Source organism: Ursus americanus, chromosome 36 (assembly GCF_024610735.1).
Source record: "Ursus americanus isolate L20-20 chromosome 36, mUrsAme1.1.p, whole genome shotgun sequence".
NCBI classification, from domain to species: domain Eukaryota; kingdom Metazoa; phylum Chordata; class Mammalia; order Carnivora; family Ursidae; genus Ursus; species Ursus americanus.
The window spans coordinates 27,585,906-27,610,434 of NC_142162.1; the positions used below are offsets into that span (position 1 = coordinate 27,585,906).

Genomic DNA, 24,529 nt, shown 5'->3' on the forward strand with positions numbered 1-24,529 from the left:
CACTTCCCCCTCCCCCAGTATAAGTTCTAAAGCTGTGAATTTCAAAGTACTGTTTTCCCACACATTCTGATATATATTTTTTAAGTTTTTATTTTAATTTCAGTTAACGTACACTGTTATATTAGTTTCAAGTGTACAATATAGTGATTCACCAATTCCATACATACATCACCTGGTGCTTATCTGAATATGTTTTTATTGCCTTTTTTGTGGGTGTGTATGATTTATTCTCTGACTCATGGATTATTTAGAAATGTGTTATTTAATTTCCAGATATTTGGGCATTTTTTAGATATTAAAATTGTTTTATAATTTAATATCATTGTGATCTAGGAATATACTCTGTATGATTTCATTTCTTTGGTATTTTTTGATATTTTCTAGCATATAGTGTATCTTGGTGAGTGTCCCATGTGTATTTGAAGAAAATGTGCATATTCTAGATTTAGTGCAGTGTTCTATAACTATTAATTAGATCAAGTTGGTTGATAAGATTTCAGTCTTCTATCTCTTAAACTTGTTTATCAGTTACTAAGAGAGGGATGTTAAAATCTCCAACTATTGTGACTTTGCCTTTTAGTTCTGCCAGTTTTTTCCTTTATTTTGAAGTTCTCTTGTTAGGTGTATACACATTTGTGATGAGTATAAATTGTTCTTGTTAACACTGTGAAATGTCTGTCATTATCGCTCGTAATATTTGCGTTGAGGTTTACTTTGCTTAATAGTAATATAGCTGCATAACTTTCCTAGCATTTTCATGATCATAGTTCTTTCCCTCCCGTGTATAAATATACCCCGTGTATTTATATTTAAATTGACATGTTTAGTTAGGTTTTTCTTATCCTGCCTTCTTTTTGGCAAACTAATTACCTTTTAGAATTTCATTCTATCTCCTATATTGACTTTAAAAATTAACTTCTTGAGTTATAATTATACACAACAAAACACACCTATTTAAGGTGTATATTGTCACGAATTTTAACACATTTGTATACTCATGCCCAAAAAGTATCCTTTCAGTCTTTGCAGACAATTTCACAGCATCATCCTAGACAACCATCAATCTATTGTTATAGATCACGTAAATTAGAGTTTCATATGATTGTAGTCATACAGCATTTCTTGCATTTTTCACTTAGCATAAAGCTTTTAAAATCACTTGTGTTACTGCATGTATTTATTTATTCACCCCCTGCCCAGAATTCTATTGTATGAGTATACTGCATAACATAATCTGTCTATCCGTTTGGATAGTATATGTTTTTTGGCTATCGTGAATAAAGGTGCTATGAACATTTGTGTTGAGTCCATGTGTGGACATATATATAAGTTAAAGTCGGATAAATCACTAAGATTGGTATTGCTGGGTCATATAATGTATGTTTATTTTTTTGTGGTAGCTTTATTGAGACATAATTAGCATACCATAAAACTCACCCCTTTAAGGTATAAAATCCAGTAGCTTTTCATATATGCACAGAGTTCTGCAGCCGTTACCACAATGAGTTTTACACCACTTAAATCATCTTCAGTGGCTTTCACCCATCAACTGTCCCTTCCTCCCTCACTCTGAGCAACCAGTAGTTGACTTTCTGTCTATAGATTTGCCTATTCTGAACATTTCATATAAATGGAATTCTACAACATATAGTCTTTTATGTCTAGCTTCTTTCATTTAGCATGTTTTCAGTGTGCATTTGTGTTGTAGCATATATCATTTCATCATTCCTTCTTATTGTGAAGTAATATTCCATTGCATGGATATACTCCATGTTAACAGTTGATGGACATGTAGGTTGTTTCCACATTTTGGCTCTTGTGAAAATGACTGGTGTGAAAATTCACATACAAGGTTTTTTGTGGAAATCTATTTTCATTTCTCTTGAGCATATACTGAGGAGAGTTACAGGATGATATGATAATTCTGTGTTTTGCTTTTTAAGGAATTATAGATTGTTTTCCAAAATGGCTGCACATTACAGTCCCACCAACAAAGTTGAGGGTTCCAGTTTCTCCACATCCTCAACAATACTTGTTTATTGTCTTTTTAGTTTTAGCCATCTTGGTGAGTGTGAAATGGTATCTTACTGTGGTTCTGATAATACATTTTCCTAATGACCAGTGACACTGAGCACCTTTTCATGAACTTGTTGGTCATTATAACTTCTTCAGAGAAATGTCTTTTAAATCCTTTGCCCATTTTAAATTGGGTTTTGGCTTTTTGTAATTGAATTCTAAGACTTCTCTTTTCGACACAAGTCCTTTATTTGATATATGATTTGTAGATATTCTCTCCCATTCTTTCAGACCCGTTTGAAGCACAAAAGTTTTAAATTTTGACCAAGTTCTGTTTGCTTATTTTTGGTTGTTGTTGCTTATATTTTTGGTGTCATAGCCAAGAAGCTGTTGCCAAAATCAAGGTTTGATAAAGTTTTAGCCCTGAGTTTTCTCTAGAACTTTTTTCTTATAAGCTTCTAAGTTTTTTTCTTATAAGTTTTACAGTTTTAGTTCTTATGTTCAGCTCTTTCATCCATTTTGAAATAATTTTTGTAGGTGGTGTGAGGTAAGCGTCTCACTGTATTTTTTTACATATTAATAATATCTTTTGATCCTAGCATCATTTGTTGAAAGACTGTTTGTAGGTGGTGTGAGGTAAGCGTCCAGCTGTATTTTTTACATATTAATAATATCTTTTGGTCCTAGCACCATTTGTTGAAAGACTGTTTAACTTTTAAGAAACTGCCTAGTTGTTTTTCAGAATATTTGTACCATTGTACATTCTATCCAGCAATGTGTGGCAGTTCAGTTGCCCACATCCCCAGCAATATTTGGTATTGTCAGTCTTTTTAATTTTAGTCTTTCTACAGGGGTGGGGTGGTTATCTCATTGTGTTTTTATTTTGCATTTCCCTGATGATTGATGAGGTTGAATATCCTCTCAAGTGCTTATTGACCATACAGGGATTTTCTTTTGTGAACTGACAGTTCAGATATTTTCCTCATTTGTGGGGGGTGACTTCTTAACTTTTTTCTTGTGATTTCATTAGTAATCCCTCTTGAACAAGTGATTCTTAAACTTTTTGATTTCAGGTTCCTTTACCTTCTTACACATGATTGGAAACCCTAAAGAACATTTGTTTATGTGGGTTATATCTATCAAAATATATCTCATTAGATATTAAAATGGAGGAATTTTGAAAATATTTATAATTGTAATTATAAACTCACTGAATGTTGATACAGATAACATTTTATTTTTTTATTTATTTTTTATTTTTTAATAATAATTTTTTATTATGTTATGTTAGTCACCATACAGTACATCCTTAGTTTTTGATGTAGTGTTCCATGACTCATTGTTTGCATATAACACCCAGTGCTCCATGCAATATGTGCCCTCCTTAATATACATCACCGGCCTATCCCAGTCCCCCACCTGCCTCCCTCTGAAGCCCTGTTTGTTTCCCAGAGTCCATAGTCTCTCGTGGTTCATTCCCGCTTCTGTTTACCCCCTCTTCATTCTTCCCTTCCTTCTCCTACTGATCTCCCTGCTATTTCTTTTTTTTTTTTTTAAAGATTTTATTTATTTATTCGACAGAGATAGAGACAGCCAGCGAGAGAGGGAACACAGGCAGGGGGAGTGGGAGAGGAAGAAGCAGGCTCATAGCGGAGGAGCCTGATGTGGGGCTCGATCCCATAACACCGGGATCATGCCCTGAGCCGAAGGCAGACGCTTAACCGCTGTGCCACCCAGGCGCCCCCTCCCTGCTATTTCTTATGTTCCATAAATGAGTGAAACCATATGATAATTGTTTTTCTCTGCTTGACTTATTTCACTTAGCGGAATCTCCTCCAGTCCCGTCCATGTTGCTGGAAATGTTGGGTAATCGTTCTTTCTGATGGCTGAGTAATATTCTATTGTATATATGGACCACGTCTTCTTAATCCATTTGTCAATACAGATAACATTTTAACTATTTCCTAAAAACAAAAAGAAAATTAGTAGGAAGCATGACATTATTTATAATTTTGCAGATGTCTTTAATGATGGCTTCATACATAGTTTGTTATTACGAAAGCATTTAAAGAAAACCATACTCACATGTATTTGTTAAAGGGAGGATTATTTTAATATCCTTTTCAAATAATTGTGGTAGTCTATTGATGCTATACTGAAACTTGACAAATGTAGTTTCTTAGGTTCTTATTCCAAGGTGGAATTTGAAAGTGCTGCAGTGATGTTTTTGTTAGTTTGTCTTGCACCTGGAATAAATGTTGCAGTATGTGTGGTTTTCTAACACTATGCACTGGTTATTTAGAAGATACTGGTTCACTGAATTATGTAGATCTTCGACATACTGATATATTTTGTCATTTAGTATTTAAAAATCACATTTGTGAACATCCCCATTGATCTCAGTAGGATAGTTTGTATTTATTTATTTATTTATTTATTTATTTGATAGAGTGTGTGAGGGAGCTGAGCAGGGGAAGGGAGGGGGAGGGGAAAGAATCTCATTGCTGCGTGCAGAGCCCAATGCGGAGTTTGATGTCACAACCCTGAGATCATGACCTGAGCTGAAACCAAGGGTCTGGCTCTCAACCGACTCACGCACCCAGGTGCCCTGCAACAGGATAGTTTTTAAGTACTGGGAAGCTGTCAAGCTCATGGTGCTGGGTCCAACTTTTCTTTTCTTTTTCTTTTTTTTTTTGATTTCGTTTATTTGACAGAGAGAGCACAAGCAGGGGAGCGGCAGAGGAGGAGGGAGATGCATACTCCCCACTGAGCAGGGAGCCCAATGCGGGGCTTGATCCCAGAACCCAGAGATCATGACCTGAGCCCAAGGCAGCCGCCCAACCGACTGAGCCACCCAGGCGCTCCTGGGTCTGACTTTTCTAAAATTACGATTTTTGCTTGAAAGCGCTGACATTTTATTGTTGGCAACAGAAAGTTTTTCTTGGAGTGATAACTTGCTTTGTTCACTTTTCAGAAAACATCTACTTCAAGTAGAAATAGTTTTCCATTGCAAAAGTGGTCTAAGTCAGCTTATAATAACTCAATCACTCAGATGCTTTTTCTTTTTCTTTTCTTTTCTTTTCTTTTCTTTTCTTTTCTTTTCTTTATTTTTCCTTTTTTTTTTTTTTTTTTCCTTAGGGAGTGAGGGGCAGAGGGAGAGGGAGAGAGACTCTTAAGCAGGCTCTGGGCCCAGCACAAGCCCTGAGCGGGGCTTGATCTCATGATCCTGAGATCATGACCTGAGCTGTGGTTAAGAGTTGGATGCTTAATGGACTGAGCCACACAGGTGCTCCAACTCAGATGCTTTTTCTCAAGACAATTGTGAAAGCACAAGTTTGCAGCAGTAGTGTTTTATTATACTAACCATCCCATCATACAGAATGTTAAGACATATTTAAGAGTTGAGATTTAATTAATTTTACAGCCTCATCAGGAACATTCTTAAGTCAAACTGGCTTTTTCCTCCCTGCTAGGGCATGGCAGTAAATAATACAGTGACTATTGGGTGTCATTGCCTTAATTTGTGCTAAGTGACAGTAGTTATATCTGTCTATGCTTTTGTATAGTCAGCACTAATATTCAGCACAAGTTATTTCAGGATAAACTGAGATGCAAAACAATTATTCACCACCTGTGTTTGTTACCATTCACAGTAAAGAAGATCTTTGATGATTAGTTGATGCTAGTATCAGATATGGTCAAAACAGAAAGTTGTCCATATCCGTAAGGCAGAAGTACAATTCTATAGACCAGATATTAACTCATTTCCTGTATTTGCAGATAAGTCTTCAATTCAGTGAGTTATTTTCTTAGGGAAGTGGAAGAGCCTGGTTTTTTTAAATTTTTTAAATTTTTTTTTAAATTTTAAATTTTATTGACTTTACCCAGCAGGCTTCCAGCAATATCTATTGTGGAAGAGTTCATAAGTCTTTCAGATATTATGTACACTTCTTCAACCAATGCAGTATGATAACTTACTCTTTAAGATATTTCATTGGCTTTTTTATTTTTAATTTGAAAAGCTGTAATGATTTTTGGCTTTTAAAGAGCTCATCATGTGTACATTTAAAGTGCATTTGAATTTCCACTTTTTTAAATACCGAATGAGTGTTCTCAAATGATAGTGCACCTGGATTGGCACCATAACTTTATTTGAATGTGTTCTATTAGATAAGGCATGAGAAGACAACTTAGTGGTATTTATGCAGCCTAAAGGGAAAACAGCTTTATCATCTTCTCATTTGTAATTTGCAGATTGATTCAGATTCTTTGGAGTAGTTTACCCCCTTTTGTGAGTCAGAGAATTTGGGTATGTGGGATTGAAACCACAAATTGTCTGATCTCCCTTTTTTATTTTATTTTTATTATTTTTAAAAGATTTTATTTATTTGTCAGAGAAAGAGCACAAGCAGGGGGAGCAGCAGGCAGAGGGAGAATCAGGCTGCCCTCTGAGCAAGGACCCTCCCCCCTACCTGTTGCGGAATTCTGTCTCAGGACCCTGGGATCATGAGCTGAGCCAAAGGTGGACACTAAACTGACTACCCACCCACGCATCCCTAATCTCCCTTTTTAAATCCAATGATCCATTCTTAATTATAAACTTATAAATTTTCTTTTATCTTAAAATAGTACTGAATTTCAAAATAGCTGTTGAGACATAGTTTTAAAAACCGAATTTGATATTATTGCAAAGCAGAACATTAAGAGTACTCTTATATTTCCACAAATATATATATTAACAACTTTAAGACTTCAAAATAATAATTTACTGGATCATAATTAGGCTACAGAGATTATAACAAGTATGACTGTTGGAGATAGCTGGTAAGAGCACAGTAGTACTGAACACCAAGATCTTTTATATTTCCTTTTTTTTTTTTAAGATTTTATTTATTTATTTGACAGAGATAGAGACAGCCAGTGAGAGAGGGAACACAAGCAGGGGGAGTGGGAGAGGAAGAAGCAGGCTCCCAGCAGAGGCGCCTGATGTGGGGCTCGATCCCAGAACGCCGGGATCACGCCCTGAGCCAAAGGCAGACGCTTAACGACTGAGCCACCCAGGCGCCCCAAGATCTTTTATATTTCCTCATATTTGCCTTAGTGGTGTTCATTCCTTACTGCAGGTTTAGGATCCCATCTGGTATTATTTATTCTATGCCTAAAGAACTTCATTTAGTATTTCTTGTGTAGATCAGCTGGGAATGAATTCTGTTAAATTTTCTGTCTCAGAATGACTTTAAAGTGAACAGTGAGGGGCGCCTTGGTGGCTCAGTCGTTAAGCGTCTGCGTTTGGCTCAGGGCGTGATGCGGGCGTTCTGGGATCGAGCCCCGCATCGGGCTCCTCTGCTGGGAGCCTGCTTCTTCCTCTCCCACCCCTCCTGCTTGTATTTTCTCTCGCTGGCTATCTCTCTCTGTCAAATAAATAAATAAAATCTTTAAAAAAAATTAAAGTGAACAATTAAAAAAAAACTTGATATATCTCTTAATGATTTTCTTACAGTTTTATATCTATACATACTGAGCCTGTAGTCATTAGACACTATCAGTCCTCATTTATCTTAGTTTTACAGGGTCTACCTGTGTTCATTGTGTTTAATGTTTATCCTCAGTCCTCATGTTATTGTTTGCAGTCATTTTTGTTGTCTGAAACTCATTTTCTAGTAGATGCCACAGAAAGCACTCATGGGAACAGTATTCTTGCACGTTGATGACAGTGCTCTTTAAGGTTGAAAATCCAGTCTTGCTGCCTATAAAATACTTGGCTGGGCTTTTCTCTTCTTGATTTTTTTAACCATTACTCCATTTCTTCTGACATAAAAAGCATTGTGGTTGAAGTTTGATGATAATGTTGGGTTTTTTTACTTTATATAAATGATTTTTCCTTGATCTCCAAAGGATTTTTTTTCTTTAAATTCAATGAAGTTTAGGATATATCTTGTTTTCTGGGTTGATAGTTTTAGTTAGACATATCTTTCGATATGTAATTTAAAATCTTTTAAAGATTTGTTTATTTGAAAGAGAGGCACAGAGACAGAGAGTGTGAGCAGGGGGAAGAGGGAGAGAGAATCTGAAGCAGACGCCATGCTGAGCACAGAGCCTGATATAGGGCTTAGTCTCAAAACCATGAGATCCTGACCTGAGTCAAAACCAAGAGTTGAACACTCAACTGATTAAGCCACACAGATGCCCCTAAAATCTTTCCTTGAGGAAAATTTTCTAATATTCATTTTTCTGCCATGCTTTTGATCTGGTTTCCTTCTTCAGGGACTACTATTTTCTGTCTGTTGGATCTTTGTGTATCTTTAGTATTTGTAATATTTTGATGTCTTTTAAAAATTTTCCCCGTTTTATCTTCTATTTCTTTTAAAAGGCATAATCTATTGTTTACTCACTTTTATGTCCATTCTGTTCAGTCTTTATTTCTGATATGACTTTTTTTGTTATTTCTAATTATTTTGTTCTGTCTTTATGATTTGAATTTTTCTAACTCGATGTATGTCTCATCATTTTCTTAAGTTTTGTGTTTTGAAATATAATTTTTGTCTATTCTATATGCATATTTTTCTAACATGCATTCTTTATCTGTAGAGGTTATTTTACTCCTTGTATATTTTATTAAAATAATTTTTGTGTGGATTTAACATCTATACTTTCTTGTTGCTCATTTTTGTATGAGATTAGTTTTTCTGAGTTTTAGAAGGTTGTATGGTTTAAGGTATCTTTTCTGTTTTTGTTGTTTTTGTGTAATGTTAAGAAATACAGTCATTGCGTCTTGAGTTTTTCCTATCTCTATTACTACCTGATGTTTATCTGAAACTTCACTTTCCTTTCCTTTTTTTTTTTCCCCTTTTGTATTTTTAAGTAGCTCCACACCCAGTGTGGTGGAGTCCAGTGTGGGGCTTGAATTCACCACCTTGAGATCAAGACTGAGCCAAAATTAAGAGTCAGATGCTTAACCAACTGAGCTACCTAGGCACCCTCTTTCCTTCTTTTCTGTTGTGCCTTTGCTGCTCAGTTTTGATTCCATTCCCAGCAGTTTCCCCTTAGTATGTAGGCTTATTCTAAAAGAGAGCCATAGTTGATCATTTTCAAAAGTTCATAGGAGCTATTGTTTCATTCTCACCATGGACCCCTTTGCTGTTGCATTGGACAGCAGCTTTCTCTCCTGTCATAAAATTGGTCCGCCATGCTTTCTGTTGAGTACCTACCTTTTAAGCTGTTTCGGGCTTCTCTTGTTCTCATGTGTATCACACACCTTGTTGATCCCTTTGCTTTCTTCTGCACTTCTGCGTGTGAGCACTCAGGTGTGGTGGCTGTTGGTTTGTCCTCATCTGCTTGGAATTTAGGGGAGACAAAACCTTGTCTCCTGGTTTTGTTGCGAATTTGCCATTGGGTTGTTTTGTTTTGTTCTTGTTTTTGTTTCTTTTTTTTTTTGCCTCTTTAGGTCTCTGTGTTTTCCTTGGGATTCAGAGACATAAGAACACTACCTTCCCAAGATTTTCCCATAGGGCCTATTTTAGGGACAATTTTGAAAAATATAAATTTCAGAGAAGACATTGCAGGGTTAATAAATTTATTAAAGCATCCTGTACAGTAATATAGGAATCTTGTTTTTCCTAGTTCTTTTAAAAATCATGCCACATTCATAAAGTCTCCAAATTATATAGTTGAATGTTCAAGAAAGACTAGGATTGGGTGATGAATTGTCTTTCAGAATTGGAGCATCATTAGACATCTGAATACATTATTCTGAAGAATAGGATTTTATTGTCAATGACTGCAGACCTTTAACCTTGATATTAATAGCTTCCTCTTCCTACTTAGAGATGAAAGCTAAAATATTTTTACTTTATGTGTGTATTTACATACTATGTATTTTTTAAAAGAGAGCATGAGCATGGGGAGGGGCAGACGAAAAGAGACAGTGATTCCTCGAACAGACTCCCTCTGAGCGCGGAGCCTGACACCACAGGGCTCAATCCTAGGACCCTGAGATCATGCATGACCTGAACTGAAATCAAGAGTTGAAGGCTTAAGTGACTGAGCCACACAGGCGCCCCAAATATTATACATATTTTTAATTGACCACAGTACAGTCTGTTCTGCTACAATAAATATGTGGTACTTATGCAATGGGGAATAGTGTCAGTATAACATGAGTAGTGCATTGCTTTATACATGACTTTTTCCTAAACTAAACAAGGGGATCCTGAATAAAGGGAGTTGATTTATTTTTTTAAGATTTACTTATTTATTTGAGAGAGAGCAGAGATAGCACAAGCACAGAGGGAAGGGGGTGCAGAGGGAGAGAGAGTCTTTTAGGCAGACTCCATGCTGAATGGGCTCAGCACGGTCTCAGTGACCCTGAGATCACGATCTGAGCTGAAACCAAGAATCAGACATTTAACCCACTGTGTCATCCAGGTGCCCCAGGGAGCTGAATTTTATATTTCATCAGGAAAGTAAAAAACTTTAAATTCAGCTGCTACAGAAACAAAAGCCCCCCCCCCCCACGCACACGCACACACACAGGTTTTAATTAGAAGTGATAATTAGCAGTGGCAGGGAGGGAGGGTTTCCCTCCTAGAGAAGTACACTCTGCTCTAGCAGAGACTTTTCTCATGTGGCAGTCTGCATTTCCTTTTGTGTCCATCTTTTAGCTCTACTGTCTTACAGCTCCACTTCTCAGTTCCCATAAGCCCTTGTTTCTCTTTCTCCGTTTTTATTACCTTTTATTAAGCCCTGAGGTAGCATTTCAGCTGCTGTTAGCTGCCTCACTGGGGTGTCCAAGTTATCTCTGGAGGTGTCCCAATCATTGTTTTTGTTAGTGCTATGGTTACAGAGTTAACGGGGCATTGACTGATCTGCCTTGTGTACCCCTCTCTACCATCCTGGACCAATTATTTTTTCCTTAAGCCTTTTATTTTTAGTGTTGCAGAATGCTGGATTTTTAGGAATGTAAGTATTTGTGTTATAGCAGATGTACTAAGAGATTTCTTCAAGAAGATGCTGGAGCTTAATGTTGTTGGCTTTGTGGCATTTCTGTTCTTGAAGGACTTTATAAAGAGAGTCCTGTTTGCTGGCAGTGGAGATCAGTGTTTGGGATATGAGGCTTACTATTCATTTTAAAATGCAGGGGAATGATAAATAGTAACCATTTGAAGAATTTTGTTCTGGATCACTGAAGCGTTGTTTTGTGGTATAATGACATTGTTTTAACAGAGGTATTTAAAATTAGAGAAACTACTGAGTAAAAGTAAAATTCTGTGTGGTATGATATGGAATGATGTATTTTGATACCATCTTTGTTTTAATCCAAATAGGGAATTATTTTTTAGGAAAGTTTAGTTTCTTTCTTTCTTTCTTTTTTTTTTATTTGACAGAGAGAGAGACAGCCAGAGAGACAGGGAACACAAGCAGGGGGAGAGGGAGAGGAAGAAGCAGGCTCCCAGCAGAGGAGCCTGATGTGGGGGGGCTCGATCCCATAATGCCAGGATCACGCCCTGAGCCGAAGGCAGACACTTAACGACTGAGCCACCCAGGCGCCCTGGAAAGTTTAGTTTCTTAATAACCTTTAAATATCTTTTTTTTTTCTTCCAAGACTTTATTTAAATTCAAGTTAGTTAACATATAGTGTAGTATTGGTTTCAGGAGTAGAATTGATCCAGATAGGGAATTGTAATTGTGGCCATTTACAATACCAAGGTTTGTTTTAGAAATAACAAAATAGTATTAAACCTTTAGAAAATGCACAGCACGGGGCGCCTGGGTGGCACAGCGGTTAAGCGTCTGCCTTCGGCTCAGGGCGTGATCCCGGCGTTATGGGATCGAGCCCCACATCAGGCTCTTCCGCTATGAGACTGCTTCTTTCTCTCCCACTCCCCCTGCTTGTGTTCCCTCTCTCGCTGGCTGTCTCTATCTCTGTCGAATAAATAAATAAAATCTTTAAAAAAAAAAATGCACAGCAGCATCTTATTTGCTCTGGTATAAAAGCATTGGATACAAATATTCAGTACAAATAAAGAAGTTATTCCTGTTGAATAAGAATGGTGATTATACATATAGATTATGTTTAATATAGATTTAAAAATCTAATCCTTACCAGGAGATACCAGGTAGTCTCATTAAAACAGCAAGGAGTTGGGGCACCGGGATTCCTCAGTTGGTAGAGCATGCAATTCTTGATGTTGGGGTTGTGAGTTAGGGTCCCATGTTGGGTGTAGTGATTACTAAAAAAACAAACAAAAAAACCAAGGAATTATATGCCAGTATTACAGTAATGTAAGAAAATCATTCATGTGGTAGATGACTCTAGAAAAATTTTACAAATGAGAAAAATAGATGTACTAATGAAGAAAAGTCAGTATACTCCAAGAGTGTACTTGGCGTGTAGTCTTTTAGTCAATACTACAAAAACAGTATAATCTGGTGATGTGGATTTGCCCCATAAAAAGGAAAGGAATATAGAGCTTTATTAGGGAGTAGACTCCTTGATGTTAATTTGGGCATTTAAAGAATTGAGATTGGCATTGGGGTGTGGTATTGGCAGGCCCTGTTATTTTTGGTAATATGTGATACGCCAGCAAATTCCAATGGGGTTCTGTCTCATACCCTGAGTGCTCAAGGAAACAACCACTGTTCTTTTGGACAAGTCTAAGAATAGGGGAAAATTGCTGAAAACTCAGAGGATATTGTACAATTGAATATTTCAATAGCACAGTTTATTTTTAAAAAAATTTTAAAAAAAGATTTTATTTTTTATTTGAGAGAGAGCACAAGTGGGGGGAGGGTCAGAGGGAGAAGCAAACTCCCCACTGAGCAGGGAGCCTGATGTGGGACATGATCCTGGGACTTTGGGATTATGACCTGAGGCGAAGGCAGATGCTTAACCCACTGAGCCACCCAGGCGCCCAGCACAGACAGTTTAATGGACCCTGGGGATAGGATCTGAATTGTGAGAATGCTGTAGTTATATTTGTGTATTATAAGTGCATTAATAATAAACCTCTTACAACATTGTCAGATTTTTTTCTTTGTTTTTTAGCAGTGTTGGATATTATGTTATTCTATTTTGTTTCTCCCGGATGTGAAAAATGGAAAATATATTACACATACTGTTTCTATTTTTAAAAATTGAGGTATAATTGATAACATAGCATTGTATAAGTTTCAGTGTAAACATAATGATTTGGTATCTATATATATGTGTTGTAAAATGATCGTCACAATAAGCCTAGCTAACATCCATCACCATAGTTAGAACTTTTTTGTGGTGAGAACTAATTTACTCTTAGCAACTTTCAGATATGCAGTATTGTATTAACTGTGGTTGCCAAGTCATTTCCATGACTTATTTATCTTAGAACTGGAATATGTACCTTTTGACTTCACCCATTTTGCCAGCCCTCCTCCCCCACGTCTGGCAACCACCAATCTGTTCTCTGTATCTACAAGCGGAGTCTTTCTTTCATTTATTTAGATTCCACATAAAAGTGAGGTCATATGGTATTTTCACTATCTTTACTTAGCACATCCGTGTTGTGCATCCATGTTGTCACAAGTGACAAGATTTCATTCTTTTTTAACGGCCGAATAATACTCCATTGTGTGTGTGTCTGTGTGTGTATACATACCCCATATATTCTTTATCAGTTCATCAACAGATGAACACTTGTTTCTGTTGGCTGTTGTATAAATAATGCTGCAGTGAACATGGGGGTACATACTATATTTTGTAAGTGTAATCTATAAGGCAGAATGCCTGCGCTCAATGCATGTTTTTTTCCTCATATCTTAAGGAAGAGAGAGAAAATCCTTCGAAACGGAGTAGGATTGAACGTGATATAGATAATAATTTGATCACATCAACACCAAGAGCAGGAGAAAAGCCTAACAAACAGATATCTCGAGTAAGACGGAAAAGTCAAGTAAATGGAGGTTTGTTAATATTTAGATATTGTTCTATTAGGTGTAAACAGAGATCTTACTTGTCATGTTTATTTTCTGTTTTTGAAAATTGACTCTGTGCAGTTTTCCCCTTATTTTTGTAATCTTCTTTGTATTAAGTATTAGCATGAAATAAAATAAGAATTTATCTAATATAAATCTACTTTGATGAGTTAAAATAAGTAAAGGCAGAGCAACTAGCTTTATACTATTTATCATAAAAATGTATATGGAACATTTTCAACCTCTAATAAACTCAGTTCTTAAGGCAGTAATAGCAGTGACTTAATTTATTGAAATATGTACAAAGAATTCATTTTTGGATCATGGAATTTCAGAGCTCAGAGGGCGCTTGTATCACTTGGGACAGTGGTTCTTTTTTTTTTTTTTTTCCTTAAAGATTTTATTTATTTGACAGAGAGAGAGGCAGCGAGAGAGGGAACACAAGCAGGGGGAGTGGGAGAGGAAGAAAGAGGCCTCCCGCTGAGCAGGGAGCCCAATGCGGGGCTTGATCCCAGGACCCTGGGATTATGATCGGAGCTGAAGCCTGACACTTAACAACTGAGGCACCCAGGCACCCCATGGGACAGTGGTTCTTAACCAGGGGGCGGTTTTGTCCCCAGGGGACATTTGTTAATATCTGGAGACCTTTTTTTTTTTGGTCACAGCCTGTTGGGGGGTTACTACTTGCATCTAACAGGTAGAGGTTAGGGCTGCTGCTAAACATCCTACAATGTACAGTATATCCTCCCTCAATAAAGAATTATCCAGCCCCCAAATCAATAGTGCTGCTGTTGATAAACCTTGTTCTAGGTCAGTATAATATTGGTGGGAAGCTCCTCAAAGTCAAAAAGAAGAACAAGAAGGACAAGCAGAGAAAGCTATAAAAAACAACACTTTAGAGCGTGGATTACTGCTTTTAAACCGTTGCTGTTTTAAACACGACAGCAAGAATAATTCCTTGCCCCTTTCCCCTCAATTCATTGCTGTATCTCTATTGTTAGAATTGACTATTAGGGAAAAAGAAACAAAAGACCTATTGCAAAGAATGAAAGAATGTGATAGATACCAAGTAAAGTTGTGGAAGGTTAAGGATGATTAATCAAAACACATTTGTTTGAATTTGTTTTTATTGTATATTTTCCAAAAACCCATTTTTTTATTCATAAGAAACTAAAAAAACAAATGACAAAAAAACCTGTTCGTTCTTCTTAACCACTCTGAAATGATGCCTGGGCATACATAAGTAATCGACACTGCTGTACACAGTCTTCTGCTTCAGTAGATCTATGTTGCCTCTATTTATTTAGCTGTTATTCATTACTGATAGATTGGAGGGTAGGTTTTGTGAAGTAGACAGCCTCCCAAAATGTAAATAAGGACAGGATCTTGCATTTATGTTTTTGATGTTGTAACTTGCTTTACTTATGAAGAGTTTGTTTCATTTTCTTTTACACTGTGGATTTTGAAGCCTTTCAGTCTGTATACTTCTAGATGTAAATGTGCTTTGTAGTAATTATAAAACATTTAAATAAACTTGTTATAAAAATCATTTGATTTACAATTTATTTACTTCAGGATATTTTTAAGTAATCAGCTTTCTTAACATTAAATGTTAATCCGTTTTTATGAAGTATTTTGAGGCAAAAAATTTTTTTCATAGTGAATTGTTTAAAACGTTTCTTAAAGTCATGTTTTCTAGATTGCAACTTTTTTCTTGTTTCTTTCTTAGAAGCTGGTAGTTATGAAATGACAAATCAACATGTAAAACAAAATGGAAAATTAGAAGATAATCCTTCCTCTGGCAGTCCTCCAAGGACTACGTTGTTGGGGACCATATTTTCTCCTGTCTTCAACTTTTTTTCACCAGCAAATAAAAATGGTAAGTATAAACTATTACCCATAATTTGGGTTTAAAAAATTAATAGTTTTCCTAGTTTTTTAAAAGATCTGTTTGATTTTACTGGCATAATTTGTCAGCATCTTATGTTTGTTTTCAACCTCATTGAAAACACACAGTTCCTGAAGAAAAAAAAGAAAAAAAATACACAGCTCCTAAAAGACTTTTTTTTTTTTTTTTTGGTGACTGAAATAAATTTAGGTCATGTTTAATTCTGTTGAAGTACATGAACTCCACTTTCACTATCTGAAAAGCTAAGTGATAAACTTTGGGCAGGAGGGAAAGTAATTTCTTTTATGTTGGAATGACTTCTGTGATCCTTAGTATGTACAAGGAGAGAATCCAGAAACATTTTCAATATTCTAGATCAATAAGGTAGAACTTATTAAATATTATAAGTGAGTCGAAACTAGGTCATTTTTTGTAACACATTTTTATATATCATTTGTAATACTTTTTATTTATCATTCATCATTTATCATCAAAGACCCCCTAGGGATATTTAATTTGGATAATTAGTAAACTACTCTAATGTAAATGAATTGAAGGTTTTCATGCCTTTGCGAAAGAATCAAACTTGGATTGTTTCCCAACATATTTTTTTTTAAAGACCTTTTATTAGAGCGTGTACGCACATGCGTGCTAGGAGAGGAAGAGAAAGGGAGAGAATCCCAGGCAGACTCCATGCAGACCGTGGAACCCAGTGTGGGGCTCAGTCCTACAACCCTGAGATCATGACCCAAGCCAAAAGCAAGAGTTGGATTCCTAATGGACTAAGCTACCCAGGTGTCCCGCCCAACATATATATATTTTTTAAAGATTTAGCTAGTGTCTTATCTTTCTTGATGTTTAATTCTTCATAAATGATAATTTAGTCTCTAGATTTTGTGAGGGCAAGAGATCATGTCTTGCATATGGAAAATAGCCATTAAATGCTTGTTGACTGATTATTTAAATTCTAGTTTGAATTATGTTTCTGGATGATAATACAATTTTTAAAAGACAGAATGGTGCACTATAAAATCTAGATGCTTTGGGGAAATATACATATACATAATACATATTGGCACATGAAAGGACTTGTGAAGTCCTATAGTAGAAATAAAACAAAAAACTACCTTTAACTTTGTTTAACCCTGTACTTCCTAGATATATTTGACCCCAAGAACCCTTTTTTATGAAACATCTATTAACATCTTGTAAAACTAGTGCCCCTTAGAACATCTTGGGAAATAGCTGGTGTGGTGGAAAAAGAATGGGCATTGGAATTAGAGAAACTTGTTTTAAAATTCCAGCTCTGCCACTCTTTAACCGTGTTATCTTGGTCTAGTTCTTTAAATTGAGCCTCTTAACTTGTGAGAGAGAATAATTATACTTATGTATGGGACAGGGGTGATTTGAAGATTTCAGTTCATTCAGTTCAATAATTGCCATGTCCCAGCCATTGTACTAGTCCCTGGAGATTCAAGGATGATTAACACATGGTCCTGCCCTCAAGGAGCTTGCTTTTTTACAAGAGGGAGAGAGATCTATAAATAGGTATAATAAATTTTTATAAGTGCATTGATAGAGGTATGGGGCAGTGGGGTATTCAAAGAATGGAATGATTCTGTGTTCTTGGTGGCATCTAACAATAGTTTTTATAGAAAAGCTGAATCTTGAAAGATGATAAAGGGCATTCCAGGTAGAATGAACAGCATGAGCAAAGGCATAGAATGTTTGAGAAACAAATTAGTTTGTTACAGATGGAGCATTGGATTTGAGGAGTGTATAGGATGGGTTAAGATAGAGTTATGAAGTTGGCAAATTAAAGCTAACATGGTAAGATATTTGAATTTTAATGTTATCCTTAGTGGAGGATGATTGAAAGGTTTTGAACTGGTGAGTAATATGAACAGATTTGTGCTTTCTAAAAAGCTCTTTGGCAGTAGTGTGTTGGCTACATTCTAAAAAGGTTGGATGTGAGGAAAACAGACATGTAGTCCTTGGGAAACTTTATGCAACCTTAATTGTGATGATAGAGAAAAGAAGGATCAGAGATACAGTGTGGACACATTTTGGGCACAGATTGAAGATGAAAGAGACAAGAGATTAAGAGGATACAAGGTTTTTTTTCAAGAGCAAGAAGTTACATTTCGGGAGATAGATAATTGAGTTTAACTTGGGCCATGCTGATTTTGAGATGCCATGAGACAACCAAATAAAATGTCTGGTAGCCATTTGTCCTTCTGGTGTGGTGTGGAGCTTAGAAATCTGAGTTTAAGCATTAATGTATTGTATTAGCTTATAGGTATTAGTTAAAACTAGTGGAGTAAATGGTCTATATGGTTCAGTGAACTAAGATCTTGGGGGAATAAATGGACAGAAGAAGTTGATGTTTGATAGTTACAACTTTTTCTTTGAAGGAGGCGATGGTGCCATTTGCTGAGATTCCTGGTGGCAGGGGATTGAAGATAACAGTGAAGGTTTAGAATGTTTGCTCTTACAATTAAAAGAAACACACACACACTAGTAAGCTTGTAAGTTACACTGATTCAAGAGGGATTTCTGTGATGTATGACAGTGGAAAGACAAGGGAGCAAGGACCCTGAAGCTGCTGGTTTGAGAGTGGTTTAAGTGATATACCATGAAATCTAACTAGGTGAGAAGGGTGGGGAAGGAGCTGTTGAGGGATTGTTTAGAATGAAAGAGACTGGCTTTTATCAAACATGAAGATCACATGTAATAGGAATATAAGATAGATAATTAAAAGATTAGGAGGTTTTGATAGGGGATTGATATATTTGAGCTTTAGCTTTCAGAGATGAACCTTTTCTTAGTGTGAGTATCCAGGTTATGGTCATGGTAGTTGCTTAAGAAAGCAGTGTGAATGAAGAAGGAGCTAAAGAGGGCAAGACCTTTGAGGATTAGTCTTACGATGAGTCATTGACGTCACCTATAATAACAACTAGGAGGTGTTTAATACAGCTTTAAACTGATAGTGAGATGTTAAATTCCTCTGATTGAGAGAGGATGCTGGCAGCAGTTGGTAGATGTCAGCAGTGGGGACAAGAGAAGAATTATATAGCTAGGTGATATCAGTCTCAAAGGAACAGGCATTTTTTGCACATTCAGTGGAAAACCATTGATCTGGTAGCAGCAATGGAGATAAATGAATTCTGATTCAGTTAGTATGTTGAATATGGAAGAATAAAGAGCTTTATGGGAAAGATGTCAGTAAAAGGGTTTTTTGCAAAGGGGTTACATTTAAAGCTGTGATGGAGAAGGAACATTCTGTGATAAAGTTGAGAGTATGGGAGGTTGATTTTGTTGTTGAAAGTGACATTTGGAGGATTCCGTAAAGAAATAGAGTTGGGTTTATCTCATAGTGGAGGAAGAACTGGGCAACAGGGTCATCTAGGTGGTGGCTGAGTATGATTAGGAAACTAGTCTTTGTTACTGAGATGGAATCCTGTTAGGAAATTGTTCTGAGATGGAATCCTGTTAGGAAATTGTTCTTGTGTCTCTGAATAAAAATGTTCTGATGATTAGGGGAATAGTTAGCTCCTTCTTGCATAAATACCTCTGGTTTAAAATTTACAGCTGCCTACAGTGGCTAGGATGTTTGGTACTAGAAGGATCAGGAGCTGTTTAATGAAAATAAATAATGGAAATGATAATGGGAAAAAATATATATATAATGCCTAGCTCATAGTAGGCATTTAATAAATGATATTTGCTTTATTGAAAAGAAGTTCTATAGTCAGTAGTACTGTATTGTATATTTCAGAGTTGCAGGATAGGGATGTTAGCCTAATGCTAGGTTGGTAATCATAATGCAATATATAAATGTATTAAATCAACACATATACCTGAAACTTACACAAGGTTATATTGTCAGTTATAGCTCAGAAATTTTTAAATGTTCTAAATTATGACTGTGGTTTGACTATAAGTAGGTGTTTCTAAACTATTTCAACACTTAAGAAAATTTTGTTCACCAATATCACTCTAGCTTATAATAGTCTTTATTCCTGATTATTTGAAATGTCTAGAAAAGACTCACTGAACAGTGGTATCCTCAGCTCTATTTCTGTTGCATTTAGTTTTTCCAAATATTTATGAGTTTATTTTTCATTATTGAATTTCACTTTTATTAAAATATATTTCACATATAACATTATGTAAATTTAAGGGTAAACAAGTTGATTTGATACATTTATATATTATAATATGATTGCCATATAACAGTAATTAGCATTACATAATTTTCTTTTTAGTGGTTAGAACAATTAAGTTCTAGTATCTTAGCAAATTTGGTGATTATAATACAATATTTGTCATATTCACTCTATGGTGCATTAGGTCTCTAGGGCTTATGTTTGCTTGCTATAAGTTTGTATCCTTAAAAACATCTATGCCTCTCTCCCCCCCCCAACCCCCTTTTGAGTTTTTAAATGATGGTTGTGAGCATACTGAATCTTGATTATAGGAACATCAGGATCCGATTCCCCAGGACAGGCTGTGGAAGCTGAAGAGATAGTAAAACAACTTGATATGGAACAGGTGGATGAGATCACTACCAGTACTACTACGTCAACAAATGGAGCAGCTTACTCAAATCAAGCAGTTCAAGTGAGGCCATCAATAAATAATGGTTTAGAAGAAGCAGAAGAAACAGTTAATCGTGATATCCCACCCCTTACAGGTGAAGAAAATTCCTTTTCTTAATGCATCGTCATGAATAATATATAAAAATGAAGTATTCCTTTTTTTCCTTAATAGGCAAATGCATATGTTTTTCTTTCTTGAACATAAAACAATTAAAATTGGAAATAAAACTCTCTCCCCTGTCATTTTAGAGTTTATTTGTACTAATCTTACTACTTAGAGAAATTTAGCACAAATAGCAAAACATATACTCATGTTTATGAAGACACTTATTATAATTGCACCAGTCTAAGACCCTTCGGTCTGAAGCTCCCACCTAAAGGCAGCCTTATACCTTCAGATTTGTTGCATATATAGATGACATCCCTCCAAAAGAGCTTCTTTTCCTAGATCTTTCCCTACATCCAAACTTTGCAGCCTAATTCTGGATCCTTATAAAGGCCTAACATAATTGTTGGGTCCCTGAGCCAGTTGTCATGGAAATGTAGAACATATGAGATCAGAATTTATTACCTCTGAGGGTTGTGGTATACAGACGTATAAAGCTAAAAGATGAAACTGTTCCTTCATGCTTAAAAGCAGAAGTAAAATTGAGGATGGTCATCTTTTCCCAGAGGGACAAGATCTCAGGCTTTTCTTTTAGATTTGTCTTTTTATCTCCTATACTGCCAGGCATTTGAGAGACCCCAGCACATATGTATTCGTTCAGAAATGTAGTTTGGTGTAAGGAAGTAGAATGATGTTCTTCCCTTGAATATAAAGGGGAAACTTGAAAAAATGTAATCGGAGCAGCAGAAAACATTTAAAGAAAAAATGCATACAATTATGAAACGTCTATATAGCACAACCCAGTAATACCAATATGAAGAGAAGAGTGACATAACAGGAAAGATTTATTTCAAATTGGTCAAATAAAAGATTAATTTCTGTAATGTTAAATGTAATACCTATAATGTTACTATCTATAATGATAAATTCTAATGTTGTAATGTTATATATATTTTTTAAGATTTTATTTATTTATTTGATAGAGCACAAGCAGGGGGAGCAGCAGGCAGAGGGAGAAGCAGATTCCACGCTGAGCAGGGACTCAGTCCCAGGACCCTGGGATCATGACCTGAGCCAAAGGCAGAGGCTTAACCGGCTGAGCCACCCAGGCTCCCTATAATGTTATATTTTAAGAATAATACTGAATCTATCAAATCAATATGGATTATGTACATAGGTCATTCTTGGGTGGATAAGATTTACAAAGGAACGTACTACTGTTCACCTGTCATTTTATGCTCATTCCTTTGCCAGTATTTGGGCGTATAGACTGAATACAGACTAAGTCCAAGGATTTAGGCCCCTTGTTCGATTGTTGTGTATTTTTGTGCTGCTGCATAATCCTGTGTATTTATTTTTTTCTGACAACTGTGAAGATGGAGAAGGGATTTCTATAACATTAGAGGTTCCAGGGGTGGAGGGGGAAAGGGAGTAAAATTTACTCCAGTTATCTCGTTCATTCATTTATTCCCCTAACATTTATTGAACACCTATTTTCTGTGATGGGCGTTATTTATAAAGATGAATAAGATAAATGCTCCTTGACTCTGAAGAGTACATAATCTAATTGATGAGCTAGGTAATCACAAAAATTACTGTACAGTGTGCTGAGTGCCAGTAGAAATAAATGCACAAAATGATGACGTGGCACATTGCATTTACTCTGGATCATGACAGGATAGAAGTAAAATTTTTGCTGATCTTAAAAGATGAGCATGAGTGACAAAGGTTATTTTCCTTAACTTCAAGAACCTAGCCGAAGAGAATAAGAAGGAAGGAAGCTGGCTCTGTCATTTACTTAGCTTTGTGACTTTAGACAACTTACTTAAGCTCTCTGAGATAGTTTTCTGACCTTTAAAAGGGAAATACATCAGGGTTTTGAAAGCTAAATGGGATGAAATAAGAAAAATGCTGGGGCGCCTGGGTGGCACAGCGGTTAATCGTCTGCCTTTGGCTCAGGGCGTGATCCCGGCATTACGGGATCGAGTCCCACATCAGGCTCTTCCGCTATGAGCCTGCTTCTTCCTCTCGCACTCCCCCTGCTTGTGTTCCCTCTCTCGCTGGCTGTCTTTCTCTGTCGAATAAATAAATAAAATCTTAAAGAAAAATGCTTAGCATGAAGGTGCTCAAGTATTGCTTCCTTTCCCCCTTTCTCTGAAGTTAATAGGAATTTGAAACAGAAGTGGTTAGAAGATATATTTTTCCATTACCCCTTGTGCTAATGAACTGTTAATTGGCATAAAGTTGTTACAGATAGACAAAATTATGCTTTATGTCTGTTGTCATTCACTGAACAGACATACTGTGTTATAAGGTAATACATAAACAAATAATTAATACATAATGGGGCACATGTGTGGCTCAGTCAGTTAAGTGTCCCACTCTTGGTTTCAGCTCAGGTCATGATCTCAGGGTCTTGAGATGGAGCCCCTTGTCAGGCTCTACACTCATCGAGGAGTCTGCTTGAGATTCTCTCCCTTTTCTTCTCCCTCCCCTTCTACCTCTCCCCCCACTCGTGCATGCAGTCTCTCTCTCTCTCTTTTTCTCAAAGAAATAAAATCATTAAAAAAGATTAATCCATGGTAATAGCAAAAAAGATTTGTTTTTGTCCTTCTATTATCCATCAATATTCCAGTCCTGTAGACAGATTATAGCGGTTTTTATTGAGTTCCACTGTCTTAGTCCTTTTGGACTGCAATAACAAATTACCACAGACTGGGTGGCGTAAACACAGCAGAAACTTATTCCTCACAATTTAGGAGGCTGGGTAATCCAAGATCAAAGCACCAAGCAGATTCATTACTTGGTGAGGGCTTGCTTTCTGGTTCATAAACAGTTGTCGTCTCATGCATCCTTACATGGCAGAAGCTATGTGAACTCTCTGGAGTCTCTTTTATAAGGGCCCTCATGACCTAATGACCTCATGACATACTAAAGTCTCCACCTCCAAATACCATTTCGTGGGGACACAAACATTCAGTCTCTAGCATCCATCTTGAACTTTTATCTCTGAGACATAACCTCTAACTTTAAATCTATCTTTTGTCCTCTCCCTGAATTTAAGGTATATTGTCTTAGAAAATTCCCGGCATAATTTTTTTTAAGTTTTTTGTTTATTTAAGTAATCTCTGCACCCACTGTGAGGCTTGAACTCCTGACACTGAGATCCAGAGTCACATGCTCTTCTGACTGAGCCAGTCAGGCTCCCCTCCCAATATAATTTCTAATGCTCTATCATTTGATAGAATTTTAGCTTAAATGTAGAATGGACCATTTGTCATGGAATATAGAATTACTTCATGATTATTTTTAGGTTGCTTGTAAATTAGAAGTAAAATAAAGCTTCTTCTAAAGCAATGGTTTCTATATAGAGCAGCATTTTTTAACTTTTTAAAAGATTTTAGACAGCCTTGAGATTCCTGTAAAAATGTACATGCTCAGTGGGGGAGCGCTTTTCCCTCCTTCTGCCCCACTCCCTGCTTGTGCTCTTGCTCTCTTTTTCAAATAAATAAAATCTTTAAAAAAAAATGTACATACAACATTTTTTCATAAGTCTTCAAGGGGTTTCATGAACCTCTTAAAGAGTGTTCATAGATCTCATGTTAAAAACTACCTCTGGGTCTAACGTCAGCACAAATATATATTGACTGCTTTTGTGTATGTACAAGGTACTTTGCAAAGCGTGTCACTGCTTATAAGAGCCCCGTGAAATTTTTATGGCTATATCTGTAACATCATACAGTTAGAAATTGAAATTTCATGGAGTGTATTTTTCTGGTGATGAGTAGTAAATTTTCTCTTTGCTGTTGAGGTATTTTAATTCCACTAGCCATGATCTAGCTTGCCATTTTATCTGTAATGGCAATTTTTTCCTTTGGATCTGAAGTTAGGTCTTTGTGTTAATAAATTTGCTTTGCAATGCTGTTCGTAAGTTATTTCTGTCATTTCTTGAACCTTAAATACACAGAG

General features: G+C 36.3%; 1 protein-coding gene across 3 annotated transcripts in view; it reads left to right on the forward strand.

Annotated features, from left to right (window-relative positions):
• Positions 1 to 24,529, forward strand: part of CTDSPL2 (CTD small phosphatase like 2) — an 80,477-nt gene that overhangs the window by 32,070 nt on the left and 23,878 nt on the right. For 2 of the 3 annotated variants that reach the window (XM_045772308.2, XM_087859200.1), the window contains exons 3-5: positions 13,815 to 13,953; positions 15,695 to 15,844; positions 20,334 to 20,549. In XM_045772308.2, coding sequence (XP_045628264.1) covers positions 13,815 to 13,953; positions 15,695 to 15,844; positions 20,334 to 20,549 — 505 coding nt within the window. The remainder of the gene's footprint in view (positions 1 to 13,814; positions 13,954 to 15,694; positions 15,845 to 20,333; positions 20,550 to 24,529) is intronic. The other variant, XM_045772316.2, reaches the window with a different exon arrangement.